The sequence below is a fragment of the Zophobas morio genome, unplaced genomic scaffold (genome assembly GCF_036711695.1).
Source record: "Zophobas morio isolate AGI-343-1 ecotype UQ-CSIRO unplaced genomic scaffold, CSIRO_AGI_Zmor_V1 ptg000020l, whole genome shotgun sequence".
NCBI lineage: Eukaryota > Metazoa > Arthropoda > Insecta > Coleoptera > Tenebrionidae > Zophobas > Zophobas morio.
In genome coordinates this window covers 4,536,456-4,547,187 of record NW_026972125.1, presented here as the reverse complement: position 1 = coordinate 4,547,187, position 10,732 = coordinate 4,536,456, and the positions used below count along the sequence as shown (strand labels likewise).

Genomic DNA, 10,732 nt, shown 5'->3' with positions numbered 1-10,732 from the left:
GGGAAAATAAAAACAAGATTACTTCAGAAATCGGAAAACTGAAAATTTAGAAACGTCAATTGAGAAATTGTATCATTGAAACATCGAAAAATTAAATTCTTCTCAGTGGAACCGATTTTGTACGCGACGACTGGGACCCTTAAATAAACACTAGACTTACAGTATTAATCTCCACTAGGTATCGATTTTATCGAAACATGTAGACGGAGTCCGTGTTCGGCGGTAGTCTGCGCGACTGCGCCAGCGATGACGGAACGGTGACGAAGGCGAACGTCACACTAACGGTGTGTGCTAACGGTTGTTCCTGCGCTTGCGTTAACCGTTGTTGTTGGTATAACTAATATGTCATTCAGAGTTCTTTTTGTGCTCAGTTTTCTAGCCGTGTCCAAATTTTCTTCGTCATCTGTTGTAAGTACGATTTTCCAAAGTCTAAACACAACGTGATTTCCTTTGACATTTAGTCCATAGATGCAGGTAGCACCTATCCCAAAAACTGCCAAGAGGTCCAACTCCTGGGCCACCATGTTTCCGACGTCTACGTAATTCAACCCGAACACGCGCCTGAACCCTTCAAGGTTTTATGCAACATGGACACCACAGGAGGGGGCTGGACCTACATAATGAACCGATTCAACGGATCTCAAAACTTTGACCTCTACTGGGACGACTACAAGAACGGATTCGGCGATCTTAGAGGAGAGTTCTGGTTAGGCTTAGAAAATATTTACCATTTAACGGGTAAATAGGATTCACAGAGTCGTACAGAATCTACTTATACTTCTTCAGGTCACGAAATTAACGAGCTCCTGGTTGAACTCGCCGACTGGGACGGCGTCCAAGGGTTCGCCCGTTACAACACCTTCAGCATCGGCGACGAAGACAGCGGTTATGCTTTAGAGCTGCTAGCGGGCTATAGTGGTAATGCTGGAGACGGCATGGGCGATGAAGTAGGCATGAAATTCAGCACTAGGGAAAGAGAACCTTGCGCCAGCGAGTCCTTGCCGGCGTGGTGGTTGCGGGAATGCACTGCGGCACACATTACCGGGAAGTTCGGCCACAGGATTGAAGTAAATCCTGAGAATTGCCCGTTTACGGCATTTGAAATGTGCCGGATAAGGAGTACTTTGAAAGAGGCGAGGATGATGGTCAGACCGCGACAACCGAGGTTGTCGTTAACTTCCAAATGTTTGAAAGAAGAGTTTGAGAATTTGATTTTAAAAAGATGTTTTGTATCAGTTACTATTTAGATTTTAAGTCTGCGTCTTGGTGTATCAATTGTCAATAAATTGATGACCAGTTGTGAAATTTGTTTTTTTCGATTTGTCATTTTGTCGATATTTCAGTTAGGGTTTTTTGTTATTTTTTTATTTTCCAATTTGTCAGTTTCTCAATTTTCGGTTTTTCGATTACTCAGTCTTTCGATATTTCAGTGTTGGATTTTTTCAACATTTCGACTCTTCAGTTTTTCGATCATCAAATTTTTTGATTTATCAATTTTTGACAATTTTAAATTTTTCGATTTGTCAATTTCTGGATTTTCTATTTTCGATTCCTAATTTTTGTGGTATTTCAAGGTTGGGATTTTTCAATTTTTCGATTTTTCGAGTAAAAAATTTACGAACTAAATTTTTAATTTAATCTTTCTCAATTATTTAGCTATGTTTCAGTTTTTGCATTTTTTGATGTTTCGAGTCTTCCATTTGTCAGCTTTTCGATTTGGGCATTTTCCAAGTTTTCGATATTTTTCGATTCTTTAATTTGTGTGTTTTTCAATTTTTCAGTTTTGGAGTTTTTCAATTCGATTCTCCAAATTTTGTATTTTTCGATTTTTCACTTCTTTGATATACTATTTTAAATTTTTCGATTTTTCAATTTTTTGTTTATTCAATTTATTTTTTTATATATTTTGATCCTTCAAATTTTTGGTTACGGTTTTTTATTTTTTTGCTCTGATTTTATAACTTTTTGTTTTTTTTTTTAATTTACATTTTTTTAATTCTTCGGTTCAATTTTTGGTTTGCAATTTTTCGATTTTACGATATCCAACTCTTCTAGTTTACAGAATTTTCGATTTTTCATTGCTGCGATTTTATAATTTTTAAATTTTTGTATCGTGCAGTTTTTCGATATTTCATTGTTCTAGTTTTATAATTTTTCTTTTTTTTCATTGAGAAAATTTTTATTTTTGGATTTTGCAATTTTTCGGTTTTCAGTTTTCGACTCAACTTTTAGATTTTTTAATTTTTAATTTCTTCAATTTTTGATTTGCAATTTTTCTAATTTTCATTTTAAATATAAATGTGTATAATAACTATAATTTTTAAAATTGTTCACTTTTTCAATTTTAGAATTTTTTCATGTTTCAGTTAATGGATTTTAAATCTTTTTCATTTATTCGATTTAGCAATTTTTCGATTTTTAGCTATTCAATGTTTCAATTTTTTCTTTCTTCAGTTCTCCGATTTGCAAATTTTTCGATGTTAAATTTTCCGATTTTCCAATTTTTCAAATAAAAAAACTGAAAAATTGCAATTTTGTAAAACTGAAAAATTAGAAATTAAAATTTTCACAAACCTAAAAACTAGAAATCATGACCTTGAAAAAATGAAGAAACAAAAACTAACTTTTTAAATTTTTCTGATTTCAATTTTCCAACTTTTGAATGTTTCAATTATTTGATTTTCAATTTTTCGACTTTTCATTGTTCTGATTTAATAATTTTTCTGTTTTTCAATAAGGAAATTTTCAAGCTTTGGATTTTGCAAATTTTTCAGTTTATAGTTTTTCTAATTTTCGTTTTAAATATTTACCTATGATTTTTAAAATTTTTCACTTTTTACTATTTTAAAATTTTTCCATGTTTCAGTTAATAAATAAAACTTTTTCGTTTTTTAATTTTTCAATTTTTCGTTTCTTCAAATTTCCAGTTTGTAATTTTTCATTATGGTTCGGTATTTTCTTTATTTTTACAAATTTTGGAATTTTTATTGCTCTGATTTTATAATTTTTTGTTTATACAATTCAATTTTTTTTTATTATTTTGTTAAAAGTTTCGATTTGTAATTTTTCATTTTTCATTTTTTTGTTTCTTCAAATTTACGATATCCAACTCTTCTAGTTTTAAATTTTAATTTGTTCAGGTTTTCAATTTTCCAATTTTCCAACTTTTGAACGTTTCGATTTTTAATTTTTCATGTCTTCGATTTTTCGATTTTTCGTTGTTCCGATTTTACAATTTCTTTTTTTTGAATAAGACATTTTTTAATTTTTGGATTTTGCAGATTTTCGGTTTTCAGTTTTTCGATTTTTCCAGTTTTAGATTTTTTAATTTTTCTTTTCTTCAATTTTTGTTTTGCGATTTTTTTAATTTTCATTTTAAATATGTAATAATAACTATAATTTTTCGTTTTTGTTTTTTGATTTTCCATTTTTTTTATTTTTCAATTTTCCGCTTCAGTTTTTCGTTTCTTCAAATTTCTAATTTGTAATTTTTCTTTACGGTTTTGTTTATTTGTACAATTTTTTGAGTTTTTATTGTTCTGATTTTATAATTTTTTGTTTTTCCGATTTAATTTTTTTTTAATTTTTCGTTGTTCAAATTTTCTGTTTCCAAATTTTGGTCACAGATTTTTATTTCCTTGACCTGATTTTATAATTTTTTGTTTTCTCAATTTACATTTTTTCAATTTTTCGGTTAAATTTTTCATTTATTCGATTCTTCAATTTTTCGATTCAATACATTTTTTCTTTTTTTAGCTTTCTCGATTTTTAGCTTTTCAATTTTTCATTTCTTCATTTCTTCGATTTTCCACTTTTTTGGTTTTGCAATTTTTCGTTTTTTCACTATTTCGATTTTACATTTTTTCGGATTTTTTGGTTTTACGATGTTGAATTTTCCGTTTTGAAAAATTGCAATTTTGTAAAGCTGAAAAATCAGAAATTAAAATTTTCAAAAATCTAAAAACTGAAAATCAAGAACTTGAAAAATTGAAGAAACAAAAATTGAAAAACTGGAAAATTAAAAATTGGGAAACTTAAAAATCGAAAAAGCGCAAAATCGAAGAAACGAAATATTGAAAATTATAGAAATGAGAAAATCGGATAATTGAGAAATCCAAACATTGGAAAATTGAATAAACAAGAAATTATAAAATCAGAAGAAACATTAAAAAAATAAAGAAAAAAAAAATAAAGGCAACAATATAATAATAATTTTTTTTAATTTTTCCTTTCTTCAAATTTTTGATTTGCAATTTTTGGTCACGGTTTTTATTTTCTTGCTCTGATTTTATAATTTTTTTTTACTCAATTTACATTTTTTCAATTTTTCGTTTTAATTTTTGATTTTCAATTTTTCAATTTTTTATTTTATTGTTTCCTCAATTTTACGATATCCAACTCTTCTAATTTTAATTTTTGAATTTTTCAGGTGTTCGATTTTCCAGGTTTTCATTTTTCCAACTTTTGAATGTTTCAATTATTCGATTTTGCAGTTTTTCAATTTTTTATTGTTCTGATTTTATAATTTTTCTCTTTTTCAATAAGTTTTGGATTTTGAAAATTTTTCAGGTTTTAGTTTTGCGATTTGTCAACTTTTCCATTTTTCGTTTTTTAACTTCAAATTTTTTTCCTTTTATTTTTGATTTGCAATTTGTCTAATTTTCATTTTAAATATGTATGTTTAAAATTTTTCACTTTTTACGATTTTAAAATTTTTCCATATTTCAGTTAATGAATAAAACTTTTTTGAAAGCCGAATTGCCAATTTTTTTTTATTTTTTAATTTTTCGCTTCAGTTTTTCGTTTCTTCAAATGTCCAATTTTTAATTTTTTTATTTTTACAATTTTTTGAGTTCTCATTGTTCTGATTTTATAATTTTTTGTTTTTTAATTTATTTTTTTTTTCGGTTATTCATATTTTCAATTTGCAAATTTTAGTCACAGTTTTTTATTTCCTTGACCTGATTTTGTAATTTTCTCAATTTACATTCTTTAAATTTTTCGGTTAAATTTTTCATTTATTTTTCGATGCAATACATAAAAAATTGAAAAATTAGAAATTACAATTTTCAAAAATCTAAAAACTGGAAATCAAGAACTTTACAAATTGAAGAAACAAAAATTGAAACACTGGAAAATTAAAAATTGAGAAGCTTAAAAAAAGAAAAAGTGTAAAATCGTAAAAACAAAATATGTATTGTAAAAATCGAAATATCGCAAATTAAAGAAATTGTAAAATCGAATAATTGAAAATCCAAAAACTACGAAATTGAAAAATTGAAAAATTGGAAAATCGGGGATTTGAAAATTAAAGAATGAGAATTGATAAAATTGCATAAACCAAAAATATAAAATGGAAAAACATTGTAAAAATATAAGGAATGAAATAACGAAATATTGTAACACAAACTGGAGAAAGTGAAAGTTAAAAAATCGGGACAATGGACGACAAAAATCGAGAACATGAAAAAATAGGAAAAGGAAAAATTGAAAAACCGAAAAAGTAGAAATTGAGAAACTGAAAAATCGAAAAATGAAAAACCGTAACATCGAAAAATTGCAAAATGAAAAAATTGAGAACACGACAAATTATAAAATCGAAGAAAAAGAAAAAATCATGTTTGCATATATCAGAGAGGATTTATTAGGCAAAATTATAAGATGACCTCATCAATTTTTTTCGTAGAGATAAACGGTTTCATAGTTACAAAGCTAAATTACAAAATATTATGAGTTTTACTATTTACATAATATTTCTTATATACTTACATACAAAATTTCGTGACAATCGGTCCAGTAGTTTCGGATATAAAATGTCCAATAAATTGATACAGACGACAGACAGAAAATGACAAGACAAAAATGAAAAATTTTGATATCGAAAAATTGCAAAACTGAAAAATTGCAAACCGAGAAATTGAAGAAAAGAAAAATTGAAAAATTTAGAAGCTGAAAAATGGAAAAATTGAAAAATAAAGGTTGAAGAAACGAAAAATTATGAACCCAAAACATTGAAAAATGAAAAAGAATAATTAAAAAACGTAAAATTGTCATAGCAAAAAGTTGGTGGAAGTTTGTATGGTTATTTATTATAGTCGTGAATATATAAGAGGAGATTTGTATTTAAATCGTTTTATTTTACTTGTAGTTATATGTTTGTATAAATCGAGATTTTTCGAAAATTTAAAAAAAAAATATTTTTAGATTTTGCAACTTTTCAGTTTTCAGTTCTTCTTCTTCACTTTTTTACAGTAATAGCCATAATTTTTAAATTTTTTTCCTTTTTGGATTTTAAATCTATTTCATTTATTCGATTTTTCAATTTTCCGATTCAATAGATGTTTTCTTTTTCAAGTTTCTCGATTTTTTACTTTTCAATGTTTCAATTTTTCATTTCTTCAGTTCTTCAATTTTCCACTTTTTTGGTTTTGCAATTTTTCGTTTTTTCAGTATATTTCGATTTTTCAATTTTTTCGGATTTTTTAGTTTTCGGATTTTTTGAATTTTTATATTTTTCAATACCAATTTCGAATAAAAAAATTGATAAATTGCGGTTTTGTAAAACTGAAAAATCAGAAATAAAATTTTCAAAAATCTAAAAACTGGAACTCAAGAACTTGAAAAATTGAAGAAACAAACATTGAAAAACCGGAACATTAAAAATTGAGAAACTTAAAAATCGAAAAAGCGCAAAATCGAAGAAACGAAATATTTTTAAATCGAAATATTGAAAATTATAGAAGTGAGAAAATCGGATAATTGAGAAATCCAAACATTGGAAAATTGAATACACAAGAAATTATAAAATGAGAAGAAACATTGAAAAAATAAAGAAAAAAAAATAAAGGCAACAATATAAAAATAATTTTTTTTAATTTTTCCTTTCTTCAAATTTTAGATTTGCAATTTTTGGTCACGGTTTTTATTTTCTTGCTCTGATTTTATAATTTTTTTTTTTTACTCAATTTACATTTTTTGAATTTTTCGTTTTAATTTTTGATTTTCAATTTTTCATTTTATTGTTTCTTCAATTTTACGATATCCAACTCTTCTAATTTTAATTTTTGAATTTTTCAGGTGTTCGATTTTCCAGGTTTTCAATTTTCCAACTTTTGAATGTTTCAATTATTCGATTTTTCAATTTTTCAATTTTTCATTGTTCTGATTTAATAATTTTTCTCTTTTTCAATGAGTTTCGGATTTTGAAAATTTTTCAGGTTTTCGTTTTGCGATTTGTCAACTTTTCCATTTTTCGTTTTTTAACTTCAGATTTTTCAGTTCCGCGACTTTTATTTTTTTTCCTTTTATTTTTGATTTGCAATTTGTCTAATTTTCATTTTAAATATGTATTTTTAAAATTTTTCACTTTTTACGATTTTAAAATTTTTCCATATTTCAGTTAATGAATAAAACTTTTTTGAAAATCGAATTGCCAATTTTTTTTTAGTTTTCAATTTTTCGGTTCAGTTTTTCGTTTCTTCAAATGTCCAATTTGAAATTTTTCGTTACGATTTTTAATTTTTTTTATTTTTACAATTTTTTGAGTTTTCATTGTTCTGATTTTATAATTTTTTGTTTTTTAATTTATTTTTTTTTATTTTTCGGTTATTCATATTTTCAATTTGCAAATTTTAGTCACAGTTTTTTATTTCCTTGACCTGATTTTGTAATTTTCTCAATTTACATTCTTTAAATTTTTCGGTTGAATTTTTCATTTATTTTTCGATGCAATACATAACAAAATTGAAAAATTAGAAATTACAATTTTCAAAAATCTAAAAACTTTACAAACTGAAGAAACAAAAATTGAAACGTAAAAATGGAAAAAGCGCAAAATCGAAAAAAACAAATATTATTAAATCGGATAATTGAGAGATCGAAAAATTGAAATATTGAACAACCGGAAAATCGAGGAATTGAAGAAAAATCAGAGATTGGAACTTGAAAAATTTAATGAACAAAAAATTATAAAACCGGAAGAAATATTGAAAAAAAAAAAAAGGAAAAATAAAGGCAAAAAAACAAAAAATTGTGATATAAAATCAATCAATACTTTATTAGTGTTAAAAACTACAAATACATTTTTACACAAGTCAAATACACAAGTGAGAATTAAAAAATACGAAAAACTAAAAAATTGGAATATTAAACGCAGAGAAACTGAACGAAAAATTGAAAAATTTAGAAGTTGAAAAATGGAAAAATTGAAAAAATTAAGTTTGCAGGAACGAAAAATTATGAAACCGAAACATTGAAAAAAAGTTGAAAAAACGTAAAATTGTGATAGCAAAAATTCGGTGGTAGTTTAATAAATCAAGATTTTTCGAACAATTATAAGATTTGATTTTGTGACGCCATCGCACTGGTAGTAGGAATGATCAGACAGGTTTTGGTCAGCGCTTTACTATCTATACATAATATTTCTAATATACATACACAATTTGATGGCCATCGGTCCAGTAGTTTCGGATTAAATGTGTACAATAAACTGATACAAACGACAGACCGAGTGATGGATAAGCGTTAAATAAAAAAATAAATAAATAAATAAATAAACAAACGTTAGTTGTAGAATTTTCATTATAATCAAAAATCGGCACTGCTTGATTTCAGTAGTACCATATGATCTAAAATAAATTCTAAGTTGTTTGAATTTTAATATACAGGAATTTTTTGAAAACATGGATAATATAGCCTAACAAAATAAAAACAAATCTGGCGACTTCATGGGAGCAAACCACCTCTTCCCTTCGTTGTAACCCACTAATAAAATAAATAAAACGAATCCTTATAACCACGATTTATTGACAACAACACTTTCAAAATCTACACCTTCAATCACAAAAAACACATCAACATTCCAACCAAAACTTAAGCTTCTTCATCTGCATTTAAAAATTTGGACGACGGAAACAGCCTCGCATGCCCTTCTCGCCGCGGCCTGACCATCATCCTCGCCTGCTTGAGGCTGTACCGCTCCCCATGCCACTCCCGCCAATGCATGGACTTCGCATACTCAGACCCCGCGTCACTCGACGGGAAGTACTTCCCAGTGAGATGAGCCCACTTGCAGTTCCGGAACCACCACCCCGAGTTGGACGACAGGGCGCAATTTCCGTCCTTATTCTGGTCCTGGTCTTTGTCGTCGGTGGTAAATTTCATCCCAGCTTCCCGGACCATGCAGTCCCAAGCGTCACCCATGTAGCCCGCGACCAGCTTTAAGGCATAGCCGCTCTTCTCGTGGCCGACGCTGAAGGCGTTGTAAAGGGCGAATTTCTGGACGTCGTCCCAGTCGACGATTTCGATAAGGAGCTCGTTGATTTCGTAGCCTGGACACAAAATAAAAATAAATGGTTTGAGTGGTAGGAATTGGTGGTTTTTACCTGTTAGTTGGTGGATGTTTTCCAAACCCAGCCAGAACTCTCCTCCGATGTGACCGAATCCTTCTTTGTAACTATCCCAGCCCATGTAGAAGTCTTGGGATCCGTCGTATCTGTTCAAAATGTAGGCCCAGCCACCTCCTCGGGTTTTCATGTCGCATAAAGCTACGAAGGGTTCGGGGGAGGTTCCGGGTTGAATTAGGTAAAAGTCGGATACGTTGTTGCCCTGGTCTTGGACTTCTTTGCAGTTTTTTGGGTACTTGCCAGCACGAGGGGCAGCATCTTCATTCTAAGATGACGAAACGGGTCACAGTGTGTTGAATATTTTGACAAGTGGTACTTACAGCGTAAAATGAAGAAAACATAAACATAGTTAAAAAAACAACAATAAAAAGAACGTGAGATGACATTGTGGAGTGTGTGTTTGTGAGGTACCACGGGGAGACTAAAATAATGTAAACCTGAGATTGGGAGTCTAATCGCTGTCCGTTTCTTTCGTCAGCCAAAAAATTTAAGAACTGATAAGTCCGTATTTTTGATATGACAGATAAATGCTTTAGTATGTATATGAATTATCTTTTTTAAATTGATTCAGATTGCCGTTTAGCGAAAGTCTAAGATCATCTGAACATCAATTTAGGCTTTTGTGATATTTTTCTAAATAAATGTACTCGCAATTTTTGTAGTTGTCAATTTTGAATTTTTAGATTTTTCAAGTTTTGAATTTCGTTATTTTGAATTTCAATTATATTGTTCAATTTTTCAAGCTTTCGATATATCAGTTTTTGAATTCCTCGGTTTTAATTTTTCAATTTTTCGACTTTTAGTTTCTCGATTTTTAATTTTTCGATTCGCAATTTTTCAATTTTTAAATATTTTCAATTTTGATTATTTCTTAATTTGTTATTTTTCAATTTTTCGTTTCCTCGTTTTACGATATTGCAATTTTTGATTTTTCAAATATGTGTTATATTTTCGAATTAATAATTTTCAAACGTTTTCAGTTTTGCGATTTTTAGCCTCTCAATTTTTAATTTTTCGGTTTTTCAATTTTTCAATTTCCAATTTCTCGAATTCTTAAACTTTTCCATGGTTCTTGCAATTTTTAGATGTTTCAATTTTCCATTTCTCCGATTTTTTCCTATTTTTAACTATTTTTCGATTTTTAGGTATTTTAATTTTTCTTTGTCAATTTCACGATTTTTTGTCCGGCAATTTTAAAATTTTTCAGTTTTTCAATTTTTCCATGTTTCATTGTTACCATTTGTCTATTTTTGAGTTTTTCAATTTATCGATTTTTGAATTATTTTTCGATTTTTACTTTCTCGAATTCAAATTTTTCAGTTTTTGGA

The 10,732-nt window shown here is 27.9% G+C and overlaps 2 protein-coding genes across 4 annotated transcripts; one reads left to right on the top strand and one right to left on the bottom strand.

The window, feature by feature from the left end:
• The first annotated feature begins 302 nt into the window (after positions 1 to 302).
• Positions 303 to 1,305, top strand: LOC135131488 (ficolin-2-like). 3 transcript variants are annotated; one of them, XM_064059259.1, is made up of 3 exons: positions 303 to 408; positions 462 to 738; positions 787 to 1,305. In XM_064059259.1, the coding sequence occupies exons 1-3, from the start codon at positions 343 to 345 to the stop codon at positions 1,245 to 1,247; spliced, it is 804 nt and encodes a 267-aa protein (XP_063915329.1). In that variant the 5' UTR covers positions 303 to 342; the 3' UTR covers positions 1,248 to 1,305. The 3 variants fall into 3 exon arrangements, with proteins under 3 accessions (XP_063915329.1, XP_063915331.1, XP_063915332.1); XM_064059261.1 differs by having other exon boundaries at positions 303 to 412; positions 469 to 738; XM_064059262.1 differs by having other exon boundaries at positions 321 to 408; positions 469 to 738.
• A 7,566-nt stretch (positions 1,306 to 8,871) lies between these two features.
• Positions 8,872 to 9,751, bottom strand: LOC135131465 (fibrinogen C domain-containing protein 1-like). The gene is made up of 3 exons (XM_064059237.1): positions 9,725 to 9,751; positions 9,384 to 9,669; positions 8,872 to 9,329 (listed from the first exon to the last, which is right to left on the bottom strand). Exons 1-3 carry the CDS (start codon positions 9,749 to 9,751, stop codon positions 8,872 to 8,874), a joined length of 771 nt encoding a protein of 256 aa, XP_063915307.1.
• Between the last annotated feature and the right edge of the window lie 981 nt (positions 9,752 to 10,732).